Below are 21,752 nucleotides of genomic sequence, written 5' to 3'. Positions count from 1 at the left end.
CGCCTTTAGGCGGGCGGGGCGCGGTGTCGTCACGCGTGCGCGACGCCAAGCGAGCCCTAGCAACAAAGGCTTCCGCCTCCTCGTTCTCCGTAGTAGTGGCAACGTTCGTGACGTGCGGTGCTGCCATGTTTGTAGTGGCTTTGCGCTTGCTAAGCGGGTGAGGGGAAGCCGTAGTGGGGGGAACTGCTTCGCTCTTCTCTGTCGGCTCCTCTACCCGCTTTAAAGCAGGAGGTTGACAGGAGGAAGAGGGAGGAGGCGCGAGAGCGAGCAGGGAGCGGCTGCAGGCGAGTCCCAGAGATGCGCTGGGTGGGCAAAGGAAGGGCTTGGACCTGGGCGCGTCCCCGCCGCCCTCCGCGGGTGACGACGGGTCCGTTACTCTCGGGGAGGGGGCTTAGCGTTGCTTGTCTTGGGCTTAGCCGGGAGTGGGGTGAGTGCGTCTGTGTTTCTCTTCTTAAGGGACGCTCCAGCTTTGCTAAATAAAAAACCGAGCTGCTTAATTGACAGTAAGGAAGCCTGTGTGGCCATCATTATATTATTGCTACGTTTTTATTGCTAAAATGTTTGGTTTACTTAAAAAAAAAAAAAATAGTATGTAAAACCTTGGAGGAGCTTGATCCCATATGTCTTTAATCAGAAGTGTGCCCCTCACCCCCGAATGTGATGTGGCTTACTTCCAAGTAAGCATGCATAGGATTGTACCTTCTTGGTTTTATTGATCAAGGTGTCTCCCCTGCCAGGTAAGTATCCTTCTTGGTTTTATTGGACCATGGCCTTTCACAGCAGGCAGTATCAGATACGTGAAACAAAGCTATCATGCTACAGGGTGATCTGCAGAACTTGCTTTGTTGGTGGAATATGATCCCCCAAATATACATGTTATAGTCATTAGTAGTCTGCATTTGTATTGGAATTCTGAATGGATGTTTTGTTGCTGGTGTGTGTGCTGCCCTGCGCTTTACTATTCAATTTATTTACTACTACTACTACTAATAATAATAATAATAATAATAATAATAAATGGGGCAGGTTCCCGAGTTTCAGTGTAGGGAGGTGGAAATTGTAATATTTATGTGCTGCTTAATGGAGTCCACTGCTCTTTTCCAGCATGGGGACCATGGCTCATGAGCCTGTTCCCTGCATTTTAAAGAGCCCAGTCTCGCTGCAAGTGGGAGACATGAGGACTGAGCAAGGCCGTCCTGGTGTTCTGGTGATTGATGTTGTGCTTCCACACTCACAGACCATTGATGTAAGTATGGGAGAAAACCAAGTGTGTGGGGCTTGGAATTGTCAGATCTTATGTTTGAAATCTCTCATTTTAGCTGTAAAGCTGATAAAGAAACTATGATGGTGAACCAGGAAGTACCTGCTTCAAAACTCACCTTTGTTAACTCACTTGGTTACCCTAGGCAAGTGTCTCTACTTTGCTCCAAGCTGTAATTTAGATATTCCAGCAGTGACCTGCTCCAAGGGTTCCAGTAATGTTTCTGAGCAAGAAAAGGAGGAATCCATGACAGTTCTCCCCTCATATTGCTATCCTCAGTTGCAGGAAATAGTATTCAAGAACTATTACACAGCTTTTCTGACTCTACGGGTGCAGCGCCGAAACCCTGCAGATGGTGGGAACGAAAGTCCTCCCAAGTGGGTTACTTGTCTGCAGAATTACTGCTTGATGCCCAACCCTCACACAGAAGAAGGCTCTCAGGATTACTTCTCTCTCTCCAGACATCAGGTAAGTGCAGTCATACCTCGGGTTACAGACACTCCCGGTTGCGTGTTTTCGGGTTGCGCACTGCGCCGAACCTGGAAGTACCAGAACAGGTTACTTCCGGGTTTTGGCGCATGCGCAGAAGTGCCTCCTGCACGGATCACGTTCACAACCCGAGCATCCACTGCATTTCTGTTGGTATTGCACATAAATCATAGAATTGGAAGGGATGCAAGAGTCATCCAGTCCAGCCCCCTGCAATGCAGGAATCTCAGTTATGAGATGATTCAATCATTCTGCTAATTCATATTGTTTCTTGTCTGAAATGGCAGCCTGTGCTCCGCACAACATTCCTGGTTTATTTTGTTGCGCCATCACACTTTAGCCACCACTGAGTAAATCATGAATAGAGCTGGGATAGGGAACTTGTGGGTTGCATATGTTATTGGACTCCAACTCCCATCGACGCCAGCCAGCGTGGCCAATGGTCAGAGATTGTGGGAGCAGTAGTCTTGCAATGTCTGGTGGACAACAAGTTCCCCACCCATTCTTTAAGTGTGCCAGATGATAATTGGGGGAACAGTATGGACTGTGTGTTTCTGTAATAGAATTTCTAAAAAATTATAAAAGTCTGCATGCTCTTACTGCCCATAGGGTACCTTTCAGCTCTGCCTATTACAGGCGCCGTTTGGGCTAGTCTTATTAAAATGCTTCCGCTACATTGAGTGTTTTGTATTGGAGAAATGCAGAACCAAGGTAATGCTTGGTAACTTTCAGGAAAACAAATTATTAATGATAGGGATCCCAGCCAAACTTCATTTTTAATAGTGCAAGTTACAACCTAGCCCACCAAAACTTCAAGAGTACTTAGTGAAGGTTTAGGTACACTGAGGGGAAAGGATTGACAGTTGTAATGGTTTTGCAGTCCCAAAGTAAAAGGCAAAATGAATGTCTGTTTTTATTATTTTTTCTATAGGTTTTTTTTACTATGCAAAGGTCTTTACAGGTCTAACTTTTGCCATTCTTGCAACAAGGTAGATCCTTACAGTTTTGATTTTAACTAAGATTTTAACAATCTGAGATACAGAAATGCCGGTATGCCTGAATCCACCCAGGAAAACTATAGCTGAGCCCAGATTTAACTAGATCTACAAGGTCCAATGCTCAGAACTGAACTACTACTATATGTACCAGACCATGATAATACCTCGACTTGACCTTAATTCCTGGCACTACTTATACTGTATTCTAGCTAGTTTGGAATGATTCCCTGTTGTTTGTATCAAGGTCTAAGTTATTAGAAGCTCTTACAATGTTACAACAAATCATTGTTTACTTTGTTTTGAAGGGATATAGGGCCTTGGCGCAGTTTCAGTGATGCCTTGTCTCCCTTACTTTGCCAGATGCTCTGTGATGTGGACCGAGTGGCTGCCATGCGTCTCATCCTGCGTCAACCATCTCCAGTATGGCTGCATTTCACCATTGAGGAGCTGCAGCTTTTCCCTGGGGGTCAGAAGGTACATACTCAACTCATCCCCAAAGCACCTGTAACCATTGTTCTATGGTTGTAATGGCTTGCTCAGCATTAAATGAAGCCTTCTTCAGAACACAGTCTAGGGTCTGATAACTGGCTGAACTCAGGCTCTCTGTGCTTTATCCCCCCCCCCAAAAAATGCTAGGTCACACATCTGAACTGGAGAAGATGCTGCACCTAGATCTCTTTGATTCTGTCCTCCTTTTCTAGCCTTCAGCTTCTGTGGAGCCAAGTCTCCTGTTCTCTTCTGCTGCTTGGCCTGAGTTTTATCAGAGTTTCCTGTGTAATTCAACTACTGTTCACTGAGCTTGTTCTTCTTCACTCTCTTAGGTTAAGATCTCTGCTACCCATGGAGCAAGTTTATTAATGGCTCCCCCTGCCAATTCATTCTAATTTCCATGCTATGAATTTCACATCCTCACCAATGAAACTACCAGAGCCCCTCATGTACATAATCCATGTTATTAACTCTGCAGTTGCCAGGTTCAATTCTAAAGCTGATTTTAGAGTAAGCTTTCACCTGTGAAATCCAGATGGGGAGAAACATTATCCTGGACACTACCTCTACAGTGAGAATTGCCCGCCCCCCGTCCCCTGGTAAATAATGCTCCTATGAGAGCTTAAGGTAAATAGATTGTAGTAGTTCATAAGAGTGAATTCTGCACTTTCCTGTGGGCAGTAGAGACAAGTATTTATGTCTTTAGGCAGCCTGCTCTTAGAGAGTAAATTGGTGAAGGTAAAAAGGGTAATGTGTGTAAGTGCAACATTCCAGTTGGTAGAGAATCAGCAGTGTTTTGCTCTGGGGCTGTTTTTATCTTCCAGAGTCCACAAAAAGGCTTCCCCGCTTGGCTTTCTCACCCATCTCCTCAGGAGCGGCCAACAAACCTGCGTGATGTAAGTATTGTTGGTGACACTGGGGGCTTCTGATTTGCTGACAGGCTCCTGGCAGGGAATGGCTCTGGGGAGATGTGATGTTTTATCCTCAAAAGCAGTAAAGAAACTGCTTATATGAATATATAACTATCCTTCACTTTCAGGGACTCCCTGATGCTGACAAAGTGTCTTCTGAACTGCAGCAAATGTGGGTTTTGACCGAGATGCTCCAAGCCAACCAGCCAGCAGCACGAATTGGCCGCTTTGATGTTAGTTTCATATTACTTTTGCTTCTTGTTTGGGGAGTGTGTCCTTCATTGCAGTCCGGTTAGAACTCTTGAAGACTTACTTCAAGTTTACGCTCAGCCTTTGCAGCCCACAGAGCATACCCATTAACCTTAGAAGAGCCCTGCTGGATCAGGCCAAAAGCCCACTTTGGTTTCCCTGTTTCCAGCAGTGAATCAGGAAAGCTGCAATGAAAGAATTTGGCAGTCAGTATGAAATTTCTGTTTATCGTGTATCCTTCTTCCTCTAAGGAACTTAAGGATGGCTTGCATGAAGTGTTTGTATTTTAACCTGGGGCAGTTCGGGCTACAGCATAGTGACTCCCCCCAAGGTTACCCTGTTGGATGAGTGGAAATTTGAATTCAGCTCCCCCTGAGCTCAAGTCCAGCATTCTGTCCACTGGAGGGAATAAAGGCTGTGTGGGAGAAACATACACCCCGTAACATTCCCAGTATGTTGACTCTTTGCTAAAAACAGTTCTCTGTATCTTTCTTGTTTCAGGTGAATGGCTCGTATGACCTTAACCTCCTTTCCTACACTTGAGTTTTCCCAGGACTCAAAGCTGACTAAGTTCCTAAGAGCTGGACTCGCTGAGCTGCACCCCCACAGTGTTGGATTGGCTTGAGGCAGGAAGAAATGATGGACAAAGTCTGTTGCCTTCATGTTCCAGTCCTTCCCTTTTCCACTGCATGGAGGTGGCCTTTCTGGGAACTCTCCAGCTCTACTCTGTTCTTCTTGCCAGGTCTTATGTGGAGATTGTTCTCCATTTTGCACTGGACCCTGGAAGGCTGCTTTCCCTTGAACTTGAAGGTGCCTTATTTGGGCTCTTCATCTCCTGGTCTGTTTTTGGAAGCCCTGTTGTTTGGTGCATGTTTCTTTTGGGGGCAAAATCAAGCAATCTTTCAAGAATCTGGTACTATGATGGGGGCAGGGCAGGGTGGAGAGAAGAATCCTTCATTTTGGCAAGAGAAATGACTTGAAATGTCTTGAAGCTGACAAGACTGGAGGTTTTACTTTCTCAAATTCATGTGCTGGCGTTCCAGAGAGAATGAGAACTCCCTTGTTGCTTCCTCTGCTATGGCTACCTCATTTGCAACCTACACTATGTAATTGTGTAGGGTTTTTAATAAGTGGGTGGCAATAAGAAATGCTTCCTGAAGAGTTTTTCTTCCTTTTTCCTGGAGGGATGTGAGTAGTTTAGTTGTGAATTGTACAGAGCTAGCCCTCAACAACCTGTCACTAGCTTTGGCTACAATATTGTAAGGGCCACATTAGAGAAATAGTTTACCCTAGTGAAATGGCAGTGCCAGATTGTGCTGTGTTGGTTTTTAGCTGAGTCCTGGAGCACCTTGTCATTTTTTACAGCCACAGCTGTAGATATTTCAAGTAGCGAAAATCGCATCCTGGTGGAAAGCCTGAAAAGCCATGTCCTTGAGAGCTCCCTTATTTAAGCTGAGTTGCAACCTGAATTACCAGCTGCCACCTTTGTATTCTTAAATACTACCATATTAATCTTTCCAACTCATTAGATAACCCTTGCATGGTTGTAGATGCTCATTTCCAGTCCATGAATTACTATGCTCAAGAATGAGTGTTGAAAGCTGAGGTGAATAAATGATTATGGTAAAAGTCTGGATTCAGATCCCTGCTCTGTCAAGGAGCTACTAGACTGCCTTTGAACAATCACTTTCTCTCAACAGTACATCTTAAACTGCCTTTCAGAGATATTTTTTGAACAGAACAGCACTGCGTTGCTTCTTAGCAAGGGTATCTTCTTGTGGTATGGGGCACTTCCTGCAGTAATGTCCATGATATGTAATAGTCTGGTGGACCAAGCTGCAGAACAAAATGAATTAGTGCAGTAGGATGTGTAGCTGACTTTTTTTTTTTTTAATGCTGGACTTTAAATCTCGGGAACAACCTCTTTTCCATAGCTGTGTAACTTCCTTTCTGTTATTTATTATGAATTATGTATGCTACTTTATTTATAGCTGGAAAGATCCACAGTGATCTTCTAACCCATTGCAAGTATAATAAACTTTTACTGAATACAGTGAAAGACCTTTGCAAATGATGTCAGGAGGCTGCCTTATTGGTACCTCTAGCTCAGTATTGTCTGAGCACCAATGTCTCTTCAGGGTTTCAGACAAGGATCTTTCTTAGCCTAACTTGGAGATGCCCAACTTGGGAGCTTCTGCTTGTAAATAATGTGTTCTGCTACTGAGCTGCAACCCTTACCCATTGCAATCCATTGCATTAAATCAGGGTTAATGTATTTGAAGTATTTTTTCAGTGGATGATTATCCAGCCCAAATGCATCACAAATAAAATATTGTTGTGTTGTATTGATTGTATGCGCTTGGTGGATTGTACTTGTCAAACCTCTGTTAAGTTTATTTATGAACCCGTAGCATCTAAAATTAGCAGTACATGGGCCAATGCTCTTTTTCCCATGCTAGATGCGGAGCAACCAAAAGGGGAAGTGGGAAGGAGAATAGAAGCAAAGGCCACTGTCTAATTCTGAATTGAATATGACAGCTGAATATTGATATTTTTTAAAAAAAGAAAAGAAAAGTCAATTGCTTCCAAAACCTTCCCTGTTTTAGCAAACATCCCAGATAACCTGCAAAATAAGGGAGGGAAATACCAACACACCTTCTGGTGTTCCAGGCTACTTTGATCCTATGTAGTCTGTTTTTTATTCAATCCAACTGATTCATGCATGCCTGCTTAATTGGAAAGAAAAAATGCCCTTCCTGATTTAGTAATCATTGCTCTGCTTCTATATTCCCTTGTTTTTAAAGTAAAAGTAAGTATTCTGAAAGACCTGTAACTGGCTATGGTATCCTTTGGATTTTTAAGCAGCTAATCACAGGACATCTCATGCACTCATGTTTGTTAACACCACTGTTCCCTAAGCTAATATTGCTATCCTTTCTGTTTTGTAGTCTGCTATTTACATATTGATTCACCTGGTTAGAGTTAATATCTAGAATGAACCTTAAGCAGCACTAAAGGGTAATTCCCTGCTCCAGTTGTGTGATCTGGGCATCTTCTGTGCGTGTAAAGAATTAAGGGGGAGAGAGAGCTATCCCTACGTTTTCTGCTGAGAAGCCCTTACCTTGCACCCTTTCAAGACCCTTGTCCATTTTGCATACTCCTCAATCTTCCAACTGAAAAGTCTGGCTTCAGAAAGGAAGCGGCGTGCGCGTCTCGCCTGGACCGCACGGGCTTCGGTGACGATCGCGGTTCATCTTGGGGTCAACAGCGAGTCCGGTCTGCCTGGATGCTTCCTCTCCTTTTCATCTTCGGCTGGGGAGGACGAGTCCTCTGGTCACTTGCCGCCGGAACGGGACTACATTTCCCAGGCTCCTCCCCGGGGCTTGAGCTCAGGGCCCAGGGGAGGGGAGGAGGGGCTGTCCTCTCCAGCCATGTCGTAGGGGCGCCCGGGAAAATGCTTCGGGCCGGCGTCGGAGCTGCTCTTCGGCTCTCGGCTCCGGGCTGGGGGTCCCCCGGAGCTGCTGCGAGCGGGAAGCGGGGCTACGCCTCCGGGCAGGTGAGCTGGGGACACCCGCCTCTCCTCCCACTCGGCTGCAGGTGTGCGCTCGGAAGCCCGGCAACAGGCGAGCCTTGCGCCGAGTTGGAAGTGGCGGAGCGCGGCTGGCTCGCTCCGGGCAGCCAGGGAAGCAGGAGGGAAGGGGGCCAGGCGGGGTACCTTGGGTTGGAAGAGATGCGCTCTGTTTTTCAAAAGTTCATGACTGAAACGGGTCAACCGCACAACCTGCTTATTGTCACTGTTTTAAAGTCCGGGGGATATCTGAATTGCGCAGTCCCAGAGCATGTGCAGAGTGCATTGCTTTCGCACTAGCTCTCGCGCATCGGAGATTACAGGACTAGCGAGGGGTCCGAGGAGGCTGCCTTTCCCAGGCAAGCTTCATTCCCAGCATTTCCCCGCTTTAGAAAGGGAGTGCTGATCTTGGCCTGGTTTTTGAGGGGAGACCGGGTGAAATCAAGGGATCTCCTTGGGGGCTGAAAAGGCTGAGGAGTCTCGACAGAGCCCTCGCCCGCCCGCGCACCCCTCGCCTCCTTTTGGTTGAGTCAGAGGCAGGAGGAGTTCCCTGGACATTCTAATGGCGAGGGGGCAATTTCACAGCGGATGCTTCTAAAGAAAGAGTTTATACAGTAATATGCTATTCTCAGCATTAAGCACTTGGGCTGTAGTAGTAGTGGCTTCTCCACCAAAGTTCTTCCCTGGTGGTGACCCAAGAATTTCCTGTTATGAAGTGGGGGGATGCGGGGGGGGGGGGTGAATGGAGGAAGAAAGCTTCCATATGTGGGGGTTGGAGTGGAAGTTGGTAGAGTCTCCCCTACTGAACCCCTTGATCAATACCGGTGGTGAGCAAGAAACAGCAACATTTTGCCCCATAATAGGTGCTCACCACAGCCACGGTCACGGGGAGGGTGTTAAAAAGCAAATGTGATTCCTTTGGAGAGCATGGTGACTGTCTCCCAACTATGCAGGCCAGAGCTTATGCAGGTGGGAAAGTGAGACAGGAAAGGCTTTGCAGACCTGCAAGAGGGGGTTGGGTACAAAGGGCAAGCAGCTTTATTTTCCTCTTGACATTGGACTTCTGATAAAGCACTAAGCAAACAAGCACTAATCACAAAGGTCAAAGGGAGCTTAGAGACCAGAGCTACCCCTTGTTCCAACAGGAAAAGTCTGGTCCCTGGGGCTGGCTCTCAGCTAGGAGGTGATGGGTCCACTCTCCAAGACAGCTGGAGGTCAGGGTCTAGCCTTTGAGGCCACCCAGAGCTGCACACATCAGTGCTTAATTTAAGCAGAACAGGTATAAGTTGGGGGAGGGCAGGATGTTCTTGCTTCTGATGCGGCCAGGGTTGGGAATGGCAGTGGTGCGACTAATAATGAGTCCTGGTTGCCCATCTCAAGACTGCTGACCTTTCGGTGATCTCAGATGGGTTGCTGGCACCTGCCAGTCAGAACATGCCTTGCCTTCCTCTGCAGGAGAGCCTAAAGCAGACGCCCCTCTATGACTTTCACCGGCACCATGGTGGGAAGATGGTGGCCTTTGCCGGCTGGAGCCTCCCAGTGCAGTATACGCACAGCCACCTGGAGTCCCACCTGCACACCCGCCAACACTGTTCTCTCTTCGATGTGTCTCATATGCTGCAGGTAATGCTGGACGAAGCCAGAGGTCCCAGTCTTTCCGCTGTGGGGTCATTTTCAGCGGTGGGGCAGTGGTCAGTTTTGAAGTGCAGGAGCTCACCATGACAGCCCTCCTAGTCCCCCCCCCCCCATACACACCAAGAGAGTCTGCAGCTAGATCCCCAATGATAGTCCACAAATGTGGGCAGCTGTGTTGGTCCCAAAGAGCATCACTACATAGCATAAAACTCAGTTTTATAAGTATCAGCTGACAATCTAAGATTCGTGAACTGGCAAAGGGTGGTGTGGTAAGAAACATGCTGGACTTTGGCTGGGGAGACCTAGGTTCACACCCCTGATCAGCCATGAGGTTCACTGGGTGGCCTTGGACCAATTAGTGAGTTAAGCCTACTTAACAAAGAAATTATTCCCCATGCTCAATCTGTCCTTTCATAAGGCAACTCCCGTTTTAGGCATGACCAATATGTGTGGGATCGCACACATGCACACAGTGCCAAACCCAGAAGTGACCCAGAAGTGTCATAAAGACGTCACTGAAACGTCACTAAAAGGGCAGAATGGGGTGTTTGCAGGCTTTTTCAATGGGTTTCTGATTTCACACAATTTCACGCAAGCACGCAATGGCCTGGAATGCAATGCCCTGCATAAATAGGGGGTGGCCTGTAGTATGTTGGTTAGGATTGTGTTTTATTTACGATACATATTTTGTGTGTTTATATCCTACTATACATCACCTTAGGTCCCCTGGGGAGGAAGGGCAATCTAGAAATGTGTCTAATAAATGGAAAAATAATAAAGCCCAACTGTATCGCACCAAAGCAGCAGTTTAGCTGCATGGGAGCACCAGGCTCAGATGTTTTGTTCAAGTGTGCTGTCCTTGGTCCTGCATAGCACCCTGGTGATGTGAGGTGACTCTCTCTTTTACAGACTAAAGTGTTTGGCAGAGATCGGATTAAATTCATAGAGAGCCTAGTAGTTGGGGACATAGCAGAGCTGAAGCCTAATCAGGTATGCTGGAACCCAGTGGGTTACACCCTCGGTGGGAAACCTTCGGCCCTCTGGATCTTGTTGAACTCTAATGAGCCCCAGTCAGCATAGCTAAGAGTCAGGGATTACGGGAGTTGTAGTCCAGTCCAGCACCACAGGATTCCCATCCATTAGGTTGCACACAAGTGTAACACAATGGATGGCATGCTGAATTTGGATGTGGAACATCCCACTTCAAATCCATCAACTGCGTGATCTTGGACAAATCACTGTGCTCAGTGGGCCACCATATAGAATGGATGAGAGGGGGAAATGATGTAAAGAAATATTGCCACTTTTCAAGCACCATTGAGCAATGACAGGACACAGATCTAAGTAAAAGTAATACTTTTACAGGGCTTTTCTATAAGATTGAAGTGTTTCTTAAATTCATGTAATTCATTCTATGCTACCCCTGCAAACTGTAATCTAGCACCAGTAAAACACTATTTCCATTTAATGGATGAGGGGGTGAGATGGAGAGAACCTTGCTTCCTGGGGATAGCTATATAACCATTGTAAAAAGGTAAAGGGACCCCTGACCATTAGGTCCAGTCGTGGACGACTCTGGGGTTGCAGCGCTCATCTCGCTTTATTGGCCGAGGGAGCCAGCGTACAGCTTCCTTGTCATGTGGCCAGCATGACTAAGCTGCTTCTGGCGAACCAGAGCAGCACACGGAAACGCCGCTTACCTTCCCGCTGGAGTGGTACCTATTTATCTACTTGCACTTTGACGTGCTTTCGAACTGCTAGGTTGGCAGGAGCAGGGACCAAGCAACGGGAGCTCACCCCGTCACAGGGATTCAAACTGCCAACCTTCTGATCTGCAAGCCCTAGGCTCTGTGGTTTAACCCACAGCACCACCTGTGTCCCATATAACCATTGTACTTCCCTTTAAAATAGAAAAACAAAAAAAAAGAGGATGAATAGCAGGAGTCGAACACTCGGCATTCAAAACCAAATTATTAAAGGTTCACAAAATGGCAAGACATTTAAATTGTCTAGCTGCTCTTGTTTGAAAATAATAGAGGTGGTGGCTTTGTGAAAGAGAAGAGTGAAGGGATCACTGCAAAAATCACTTTTTGTAGTGACGCACAATTACATAGGCATGAGGGAGTGAATGATATAATCATTGAATTGGAAGCGACACCAAGAGTCATCTCATTAAAGCCCCTGCAATGCAGGAATCTCAGCTAAATCATCCATCACTAATGGCCCTCCAACCTCTGCTTAAAAACCTCCAGGGAGTCCGTTCCACTGTCTAACAGCTCTTACTAGCAGAAAGTTCTTCTTGAATGTTTAGTTGCTTGTTCCTCACGAGGTCACAGACACTGGCCAATATGGGTTTGCATGTCTTAATACAACTGTATTCCACATTGCCGTCACAAAACAAGGGATGTAACATGCCAGAGGGAAATCATTATTACTCTTTATTATTATTACTGCATGTCTGCCAAAGCCTGGCTTCTGTTACACGGTAGCCACTCTTGGCGACCAGTAACTGAACTGCGCTTTACTTTCAGGGCACTCTGTCTCTGTTCACAAATGAAAGAGGAGGCATCATGGACGACTTGATTGTGACCAGCACCTCGGATCAGCACCTCTACGTGGTCTCCAATGCAGGTTGCAGGGACAAGGATTTTGCCCTCATGAAGGTATGTGTTTCTCACCATCCAATCCTATACGGAATTGTTCCTAGATGGTAGGCGGCAGCAGAAACACAGATGATAGTTAGGTAGTTCCAATCCTTCGGGAAACTTGATCTTTGTCCCTTGCTGCAGCTGATGCTGGACTCAGTGAGAGAGAGAATGGGATGGAAGAGAGGAAGATGCTTTCCCCCACCCCCAAGTGGGTCATGACCTTGCTGCTCTCTGTTTCTGCCTGCAGAATAAGGTGAAGGAAATGAAAGCAGCTGGCTGCGATGTGGACTTGGAAGTGTCAGACAATGCTTTGCTTGCTCTGCAAGGTAAATATTATGTACCTGTGATAACTGCCCCTACTGTGGGAAGCAGCAGACAAAATACCCAGGCATTTGCCTTAAGGGAATGCACAGAACTGCTGCTTAATTGCTTTAATATAGTAGCATCTCCCAGACCAATCAATAGCCTTACTGTCGATCTTCCTGGGATAGCTAATCCCATTGTCCAAAGCAGGGGTCAGCAACCTTTTTCATTCGTGGGCCGGTCCACGGTCCTTCAGACCATTTGGTGGGCCGGACTATATTTTGGGGGGAAATATGAACGAATTCCTATGCCCCACAAATAACCCAGAGATGCATTTTAAATAAAATAACACATTCTACTCATGTGAAAAACACCAGGCAGCCCCACAAATAACCCAGAGATGCATTTTAAATAAAAGGACACATTCTACTCATGTAAATACATGCTGATTCCCGGATGGTCCGTGGATCGGATTGAGAAGGCGATTGGGCCCTGGGCCTTAGGTTGCCTACCCCTGGTCCAAAGCCTTCCCCACTTCCACCCCACTTTTTATTTTTTTGCATCTTTAGGCTCTTTGGGGCATTGCAAGGCCAGCTTGCTAGCTGGTGTGGTACTGACTCACCTAGGGCCTTTGAATATGACAAACCCACTTTCCCCTGTGCTGCTCTGCACCCATAAGAGCCCAAGGGCCCTGCTACACCTGATCGTCCATCTCATCCAACACCCTGTTCTTACCAGTGGCCCAGCCCAACAGGTTAAGATGGCAATAGCCCTTTTCTTTGTCCCCAGCATCTGATACTCAGAGGGGAGAGGACTGGCCCTATCATTAGGCAGAGTGAGGCAGCTTTCCCAGCAAGCAGATCCTGTGAGGGCAAGGAGCAACAGCAAGGGGTTAAATAGCATAGATGTATAGGTACGCCAGGACAAGATAGAGCCCTTCTGCCATTCTATGTGGGGGTGGAATCAGGGACCACCTGATTCCTTGTATCTCTGTCCACTCACTAAGGTCTTTAGGGAGTGGGGTGTTACCTTGTCCTCAGGCAGCAAAATGTCTTGGGCTGGTCCTGGAAGGAGTGTAGACTGTTACATTTACCTGTTGTGGCTGTTAATGGTAGATCACTCATCCATGAGTTTGCCCTAGCCTTTTGAGAGACTAAGCTTGTGCCACATCATGTGGCAGTGAATTCTATCCTACTGCCGCGGTGGCAATGATGTGCCTTGGCTGAGATCAGCAAGGGCAACACCCTCTATGTGGCTGAGCCCACTTCATTCAGCTTGAAATGCCCAATTCCTTCCTCCATCATTTAACTGGGACTTATTGCACCTCCTTTTGCGGGGGGGGGGGGAGCCTGATAACTAACACCTCTTCAAGCTCATAGCCAATTCCCTTCTTCCTTCTACCAGGTCCTGCCATGGCCCGGGTACTACAGGCTGGGGTGTCAGACAACCTGGCTAAGCTGCCCTTCATGACCAGTGCAGTGATGAGTGTCTTTGGAGTGCCAGGCTGCAGGGTCACCCGCTGTGGCTACACAGGCGAGGATGGTGTAGAGGTACACGGTCAGGGAATGGGACGGGGGTGGTGCTGTGGTTTAAACCACTGAGCCTCTTGGGCTTGCCGATCAGAAAGTCGGCAGTTTGAATCCTCATGATGGGGTGAGCTCCAGTTTAAAAGCACACCAGTGCAAGTAGATAAATAGGTACTGCTGTGGCGGGAAGATAAACAGTGTTTCTGTGCACTCTGGTTTCCGTCACAGTGTCCCGTTGTGCCAGAAGCGGTTTAGTCATGCTGGCCACATGATCCAGAAAGCTGTTTGTGGACAAATACCATCTCCCTCAGCCTGAAAGCGCCACAACCCCATAGTCACCTTTGACTGGATTTAACTATCCAGGGGTCCTTTACCTTTACACGGTCAGGGCTCAGCTCAGCTAACCAAAAAGAGGTGGGAGGAACAGGAGCACTGATGTTGTGCACTGAGAAGCAAGAAGCTATTTCAGGCTGGGAGGGCAGCGTATTAATAAAGGGGATTATTGAATCAGGTTGGCTTGGGCGAGAAGGGTGTCAGTCAAGCCTGGACATAGCCTCAGATTGAGCTAGCGTGCAGGATCGGGCCAGGTAACCTGGAGTTGGGAGTGGGGGGGGCGAAGGGTGGCAAAAATCACACTGACCAAATCACTGTGCTCCTCTGTACCCAGATCTCTGTGCCTGCAAGCCGAGCTGTGGAGCTGGCTGAGCTGCTGCTTAAGGACTCCACTGTGTGGCTGGCAGGACTCGCAGCCCGGGACAGTTTGCGCTTGGAGGCAGGTCTGTGTCTGTATGGGAACGACATTGATGAGAGCACAACCCCTGTGGAAGCCAGTCTGATATGGACCCTTGGTAGGTGCCAGCTGCAATTCTGGATTTCTCTCCCTGCCTGCCTACCCATTGACATTCCTGGCCAATATCAAGTAGGCAAAAAGTCACCCATTCCTGCACCCCAGACCAGAGTAGACTGGACATGGAACAAGGGTGGGGTTTTTTGGAATGGGAGAGAAGCTGCACTAGGCCTTCAGTGGTGATGGGACACTATGTGGTGAGGGTAATTTGGACCACAAGCATGGGAATTCTTGATCTCTTGGCCTTAACAGGACACCTTATTTCCAATTGCTTCTCAGGGAAACGCCGCCGTGCTGCCATGGATTTCCCCGGTGCATCAATCATACTGGCCCAAATCAAAGAGAAACCCAAAAGGAAACGTGTGGGGCTGACTTCTTCAGGGCCTCCCATCCGGCAGCACATGCCCATTCTCAGCCCACAGGACAAGGCCATTGGTAGGTTCTCCAAGCTTCTCCGAGTACTGTCTAGGAAGATGACATATCAGCCCTCTGCTACAGCAAGCACCCCAATAAGCATGTAATACTTGCTGTGCTTGGTCATACTGCAGGCAATGGTGTTCGGTTCACAGCTTTGTTTAGAACTAGCAGCCTTGTACCCAGGGTTGCTCATAAATTATTGGAGACAAAACCAGTGCAGTTTTGAAAGGCTGCCCATCATTTTGCTTCAAAATCGTGTCCATTTATATATGAACATGGATGAGAACCTGCTCCTTAATCTCTCAAACCACCATGCAAAATTTGGGTAAGGTGTATTGAGAAGTGTCCAAAGGCGGAGGGGACAAAGCTTTCAAGATATATAGTGGATTTGCTTCTATTAACTCCCTGCCCCTTTCAGGCGGCAGAGTAGTACATTCTAGTAAGTGAGCCTCATTGAAGATTATTGCAAAATGCAGCCTTTTAGAGGTGTTCTATTGGAACTGCATACAGAAAGCAGCAACAAACCTTCTGGAGGTATACACGCTCCATAGCTTGTTTGCATTTTTCTTGTCTTTAGTGGATCATTAAAGGGCCATGCATGTTAATTGCTCTTAGGGCCATTGGTGTGAGTAGAAAACTAGGCTCTCCACCCTACTTATAGAAATTGGGAAGAAGTTGCATTTTTGGCAGCAATTTTTATTGATCATTTAATGCAGAAATTGTATGTTTGCTTTTGATAAGTGCTCTGTCCGTTCCCCCATGCGCTAGGTGAGGTTACCAGTGGCTGCCCTTCCCCCTGTCTGCAGAAGAATATCGCCATGGGATACGTGGAGAGTGACTACAGCAAACTGAGCACAGCCCTCACTGTAGAAGTGAGGAAGAAGAGCTGCCCTGCTCTAGTGACCAAGATGCCCTTTGTAGCCACCAATTACTATACAGTGAAATAGGCTGCTGCTGGAACTGGCTTTCAGTTTTGTATTCTGGCCTGCCTATAAAGGGCCCCTCAATTCCATTAGGGCTCTGCCACAAAGGTGGTTACTGAAAAGAAAACAGCCCTAAAAAGAGATAAACTATTTCAGGGGATGTTGGGGACGTTAACAACTGAAGAGGCAGGCAAATGAGCAAGACTTGACGACATGCTCCAGTTTCATCTGCCTCCTGGCCTATTGCTGAAAGCAGAAAGATCCCAATGACTTGATCTCCAGAACTCCACCCACCCCTCTTTTGCATTTATCCCCAAATATTAAAAAGTCATTGAATTTTCTCCTGCCCTTTTCAATCTGCTCCTTTTCTTGAAATGGTCTGATGCATGCTCAGCTAGAAGCAGAAAGAAGACCTTTATATTGCAACAAAAGTAAAGAACAAGCTTCTTGGCTTATTCCTTCTATTTCCCATACGTAGGCTCAGCGCATTCATTTTACCAGTTTGGTAAATATTCTCCCTGTAGTGTAGTAGTGTAGGGGAAGAAAGATGTACTTGCTACTTCTCAAAAAAGAGAAATCATGCCCTGATGTGGGCTTCTTCTTCCAAATAATGTTTACACCAATTAATACTTAGCCCAAGGCCTGCTCTTCTTACTATTTTTCTGGAGGGGACATATTTAAATAGTGTTTCAGCTTGAGCAAACCCCTTTGTTTTCTTACTGCCATCTAGCCTAGAAGATTCAGAACTACATTTGAAGGAACCATTTTTTACTTTGGATGCTGAAGACACTAATATTGAGAGCTGCTATGAACTGCTCCACATAAATAGAGATAAAATACTTTTTGTGCAGCAGCTATTTTGGGGAAATAGTATGTATTTATATGCATCTCAAGGAAATTTTCAAACAGTACAAAAAACAACAACTTAGGAGGGATGTTCCTTTTGCATTGTTTTAAAACCTTGAGTGAAGACATTTTCATCCAACTGAAAAAGCATGTCAAAACAAAAAGATCTTCAGTTGTTTATGGAAAGTACAGATAGCGGGCACCTATCATAATTGAGCAGGAATGCTGTTCAACAGTTTTGCTCTGAGTTACTTCAGAGCAAACTCTAATATTTTGGAACTTTAAAGTATTTTGGTTTAAAGTAAATACAAAAAAACCCCTAATCTTCTGCATATGTACACAATAAGAGTCAAGACTATATTCAATTTTTCCATCACTCTTTTATAACCCATACATTAAACCCATACATTACACACAACCAGAGAATAAGAGGGCAGTGGATGGTAAAATAGAGGGATGCTCAATATCACATCAGCAGCTCCAGCATTACATAGCTACAGAACACACACAATCACCTGACTCTTCCAGGGATTGAGCACCAAGTAGTATGATTTCGGAGCAGAACTATTTTAGAACTAGTGAGCTCTAAGATTGGCACAGACTGCAAAATCTGACCAGGGGCAAGGAACCAGCAAGGGTTTGAATCTGTCAGACTAAGCAAGTCTCTGTAGCTTTCCAACACAAGATTGGGGATACTTAGCAAAGAGCAATTTAAGCTCAGCTGGAGAAATAATTTATTCATCAGCCCTGGCGTCTGCTTCTCTTACGAGTTGAGACCAGTTCAAGGCAAGGGAAATCCAAGCACCACTGCAGAAAGAAACAAGTTCCAGGCCAGCAATGGGTTTGATATTTACATTGAAGAGAGGCAGGCTCAAGGTCAGTCTGCAAAATAACTTGTGGCAGAAGAAGAAGAAGAAATGCAGACAGCTTAATGAAGGGGGGAAACTGCAGCTTCCCAACCTGAGTAGAGGAATCCTGAGACTCAGTGCTTGGTTAAATGGATGGACAGGAACAGTTTTCACAGCACCAGCGTTGACCAGCAGCTCAGGCCACAGGATGAGAGAAAGGGCGACTATAGCTGCTGTCTCCTCAGCACTGAAAGAGCGAGGCCTCTGGGCAGGCAGGCAGGCAGGCGTCAGCGTCCTCTATGCTCCTAGAGCAGCAGGAGCTTGGCTTAGTAACCTCTGCCATCACTCCCGATGCGTTTTCATACTCTCATTACTTGAACTCTCCCTAAATAAAAACAAAACAGACCGAAACTTTAAATTATGAGTTAACAGGGATTACACATCCTGTATTCCTCCAGCATCAGATCCCCGTGAGCACCGATTCCATCATCTGGAAGGCAATGGATAAATCAACTCACCACATTGAGAAGTGTGAGGATCCATCTGGCGTCCCTCCATTCTGCCCTCCCGGACCTGGGAAGGAGAAGAGAATATTGTTAGTCAGCTAGACTTCTCACCTGGCAGTTCTTTGACTCCAAGTAGATCAGCTGGTGATCAGTGGCGGCTGCAAATCCCGCTTCCTTCACAAAAACAATTCAAAATCAAAGGAAATGCTTCTGATGTAAGCAATACTGAGTCAGGTGAAGCAATGGGGTGGCCTGTTCTAAGACCCCTTCCTATATTGCTAGACACATGAGAGGATATATAGTTTAATCCCGACAATTAACTGATCATTAGTTTGAAAAGTTTTGACCAAAAATATTAACAAGAAAAGTATGTAATGGATGAAAATAAAAATAAATGCCAGTCAGTTATTCCAAAATTCTTGCCAAATTAACATGATCTCAGTTTTTGACAAGAGAAAGGTTGGATAGTAAAGGTCATTTTTAATATGATTTTTTTTTTTTTTAGGCCAGTTCACACAAACCCTATTAAATTAAAGCAAATAGATTTAAGGTGAATGTCCCACTGAAGGCAGTAGAACTAAATTGGCTTAAATCCAGGCACTGGTTAAACCAGTTGGTGGATTGCAGTCATAAGCTTCTGTGACATTTGTCTTCGACACATGACTCTTAACTTGGGTGCGAGGAGCAAAACAGATGTTGAAAGAGGTGGAAAACATACTACACAATATTTGCAACATACTGCAAATATTGCAAACATACGTTGCAAATATGGTGTAGTAAGTTTTCTACCTCTTGCTCAAGACATATGCCTAAAAATGAGGGTGCAATATAGCTACTGTTACTTGTTTGGGAGCCACTTTATACTGCAGGTTCCAAAGACAAATCACAGCAGCATACAAATCACACACCATTATTTCACGCAAGAAAAATGGTTAAGCAGCTCTTAGTGTCATGCATCCCAGCAGTTGAGGAGGAGGACAGAAGAAATACTCTTACTCAAACGCCCAGCAGTCTCAGTCATGTATTACAAAAGGAAGGAGAATCTTTCTGGAGGTGTATTTAGGAGATCTGCTTGTTGGGTTTTTTATGGGGCAGGCTTCTTCTTTTGTGCATGGGAGGCAGCTCCCCCCCCCAGCTATGCCCATGGGGTCCCTGATGTCAGCAGAGAGAAACCCAGGTAAACAATTGCATCTGGGTGCCATGCACATAGCAAAGTACCTTTCAAAACATGCTCCCTATCTACTATCTCACCAGGGTCAGTTTAGGACCTGGATGATATCCAATTACTGTACAATTCTGGAGTCAGTCAGCAGCAGGATAGGTAGAATTGGTATTCAGTGTGGCACTAGGAACAGTGCCCAGAATGGCTGCTGTTGTGGCCCAACATGACAGGACAAAAAGGGCCATCTAACAGACTTGGATGGTAACAGAATTGGCCAGCAACTTGTTTTAGAAAGGACCACTTGGAGGAGAGGATGGGCCCTTAATCCAGATGGAGCCTCCACCGAGTAGAATAGTTGGCTGTTGCAACAGAGCTTGGCAGCCATCTCCAAAGCCCATCCTTTCTTTCTTTCTTTTTTTTAGTCTTAAAAGTGGTCTGCCTCCAAGTCCAGTTGCCACGGTTCAGCAAATATGCGCCTGCATCACAACCGGGGCAGCCACTGTTCGTCCATAAGGGTTGCATTTGGTTTGGGGACTCGGAAACTGACCCTTAGCAACCTGCAAGGTCGAGGCTTCGAAGGACCCAAGAGAGCCAGGAGAAAAGCGCGAGGCGTAGCCACGGGGTAGGAAGCGAAAGCGGAGCAGCAACCCAGAGGCAGCTACCCCGGGGTGGGGATTACGCCGAAGCGAGAGGAAGCGCTGGGTGGGTCACGCGAGGTAAACAAAGAAGGCGGCGGCAGCTGCTGCAGCGCCCGCCTCGGAAGGGAGCCCTACCTTGCCGGTAGTAGAGGCCCGTGACGGTGTTGCCGTAGACCCGCCAGGCCACCTGGATGCCGAGCAAGCTCACCAGCAGCCAGAGCAGGAGCAGCTGGAAGAGGGCGGCGCGCAAGTCCTGGGCCTCCCAGTCCGACATGAACTCCTGCCAAAGCCAAGTGAAAGCCCGCAGCGCCTTCGTCGGCACCTCCCACTCCGCCGGCCCAGAAGCAGCAGCAGCCGCCGCCGCAGCAGCAGCCACCGCCTCCTCCGCCGTGGCCGCCGCCATCCCACTCGCAAAGGCGGCGGGAGAGGGAGAGGCTCTGCGCCACAAGCCCCGGGGAAACTGTCAGCGGCGCCGCGCGTGCGCCCCAGGGAAAGATCCAGGCCCCGCCCCGCGAGGCTCTCTTCCCGCCCCCAGTTCTCCCTCCCTCCCACCCACCCCGCCTGCACCGCTTTTTCCACAGGGCGCGTTTACCCGGGTGCAAGTCCCCGTTATGTTCAATGAGACTTTCTTCCTGGTGCGGATCTGGTTAGGATCTCACCCTTATAACCCGATCCTGTCCTATTTTGCCCGCGAGTAGTTTCTCCCCCGCCCCCCCCCGGCTTTCAAAGAGGTTCAGGTGAAATGGGCGCAGGGCTGAGTTGCACAACTTTCCCGATATATTGTTATTTACTTTTGCTTGCTTGCGGCATTTGCAAGGCATCACCTTCCAGGCCCGGCGTGAGCTAGCTCGCGAAGGAGAAGAAGGCGGGCCGCGACGTGGGAAGGCAGGTGCTGTATAATCTTAGGAAACTGCTCGAAAGAAGGCACCACACTACCGTGAAGCAACGCCCCCGCCCTTCCATGAGAACCTTTTGCAACTTTTCCTGAAATGACTTCGCTATTTTTCGTAGCCAGGGGTGACAACTTGAATAAAATATTGTGGGGCGGCCCAAGATAAACCCCGCTCCGCATAATCGATCACATGACGCAGCGCGCGCACACTGAATTGGAATGCCCATCAATTTTGGTGGGGCGCGGCCCCCTCAAATATTTTATTGTAGGGGCCAAAGCCCCCACGGCCCTAAGGAGTTGGCTCCTATGTTCGTCGCTGTTTTTGGAGATCTGCTGCCAGTCAGTGTAGAGAGCCGCACTGAACTATGTGGACCTACATATGGTGGGAGCGCGCCCGGTTCATGAACCAAGAGGTCAGCCTCCCGCCGCCCCAGTAACTGGAAATCAAGCAGATCTGGACAACCAGTTTAATGAAAGTACAAAGCCGCTACCGGGAGACGCTCCCCGCGGCCTGACTACGTCGGCTGCGTCTGGTTTTGACTCTCTTTTCTCCCCGCCAGCCCCTTGATTCAAGGGCTGCAGAAATCTACTCATAC

At 47.3% G+C, this 21,752-nt stretch overlaps 3 protein-coding genes across 3 annotated transcripts; 2 read left to right on the top strand and 1 right to left on the bottom strand.

Annotated features, from left to right (window-relative positions):
• Positions 1–62: 62 nt before the first annotated feature.
• NICN1 (nicolin 1, tubulin polyglutamylase complex subunit) lies at positions 63–6,742 on the top strand. The gene is made up of 7 exons (XM_079967126.1): positions 63–284; positions 1,105–1,246; positions 1,541–1,729; positions 3,109–3,222; positions 4,062–4,133; positions 4,277–4,381; positions 4,899–6,742. The coding sequence occupies exons 2-7, from the start codon at positions 1,106–1,108 to the stop codon at positions 4,938–4,940; spliced, it is 663 nt and encodes a 220-aa protein (XP_079823252.1). The 5' UTR covers positions 63–284; position 1,105; the 3' UTR covers positions 4,941–6,742.
• Positions 6,743–7,797: 1,055 nt separating this feature from the next.
• Positions 7,798–16,605, top strand: AMT (aminomethyltransferase). Its single transcript, XM_079964448.1, has 9 exons — positions 7,798–7,953; positions 9,421–9,588; positions 10,510–10,590; positions 12,132–12,263; positions 12,496–12,574; positions 13,956–14,101; positions 14,745–14,925; positions 15,204–15,359; positions 16,110–16,605. The coding sequence occupies exons 1-9, from the start codon at positions 7,852–7,854 to the stop codon at positions 16,286–16,288; spliced, it is 1,224 nt and encodes a 407-aa protein (XP_079820574.1). The 5' UTR covers positions 7,798–7,851; the 3' UTR covers positions 16,289–16,605.
• Positions 16,606–17,470: 865 nt separating this feature from the next.
• TCTA (T cell leukemia translocation altered) lies at positions 17,471–20,739 on the bottom strand. The gene is made up of 3 exons (XM_079964477.1): positions 20,400–20,739; positions 18,477–18,531; positions 17,471–18,343 (listed from the first exon to the last, which is right to left on the bottom strand). The coding sequence occupies exons 1-3, from the start codon at positions 20,665–20,667 to the stop codon at positions 18,301–18,303; spliced, it is 366 nt and encodes a 121-aa protein (XP_079820603.1). The 5' UTR covers positions 20,668–20,739; the 3' UTR covers positions 17,471–18,300.
• Positions 20,740–21,752: the final 1,013 nt, after the last annotated feature.

Source organism: Podarcis cretensis (assembly GCF_951804945.1).
Source record: "Podarcis cretensis genome assembly, chromosome: 2".
NCBI classification, from domain to species: domain Eukaryota; kingdom Metazoa; phylum Chordata; class Lepidosauria; order Squamata; family Lacertidae; genus Podarcis; species Podarcis cretensis.
This window is presented reverse-complemented; position numbering and strand designations above follow the sequence as displayed.

Excerpts from the sequence above, each read along its gene's own strand:
- AMT (XM_079964448.1), top strand. The coding sequence starts at position 7,852 with ATGCTTCGGGCCGGCGTCGGAGCTGCTCTTCGGCTCTCGGCTCCGGGC. Across the intron at positions 10,591-12,131 it reads CAGAGCTGAAGCCTAATCAG|GGCACTCTGTCTCTGTTCAC; the intron begins GTATGCTGGAAC and ends CTTTACTTTCAG. Across the intron at positions 15,360-16,109 it reads CCCACAGGACAAGGCCATTG|GTGAGGTTACCAGTGGCTGC; the intron begins GTAGGTTCTCCA and ends CCCATGCGCTAG.
- NICN1 (XM_079967126.1), top strand. The coding sequence starts at position 1,106 with ATGGGGACCATGGCTCATGAGCCTGTTCCCTGCATTTTAAAGAGCCCA. Across the intron at positions 1,247-1,540 it reads CACACTCACAGACCATTGAT|TTGCAGGAAATAGTATTCAA; the intron begins GTAAGTATGGGA and ends TGCTATCCTCAG. Across the intron at positions 1,730-3,108 it reads TCTCTCTCTCCAGACATCAG|ATGCTCTGTGATGTGGACCG; the intron begins GTAAGTGCAGTC and ends TTACTTTGCCAG.
- TCTA (XM_079964477.1), bottom strand. The coding sequence starts at position 20,667 with ATGGCGGCGGCCACGGCGGAGGAGGCGGTGGCTGCTGCTGCGGCGGCG. Across the intron at positions 18,532-20,399 it reads GGGCCTCTACTACCGGCAAG|GTCCGGGAGGGCAGAATGGA; the intron begins GTAGGGCTCCCT and ends TCTCCTTCCCAG. Across the intron at positions 18,344-18,476 it reads TCCTCACACTTCTCAATGTG|GGAGAGTTCAAGTAATGAGA; the intron begins GTGAGTTGATTT and ends GTTTTTATTTAG.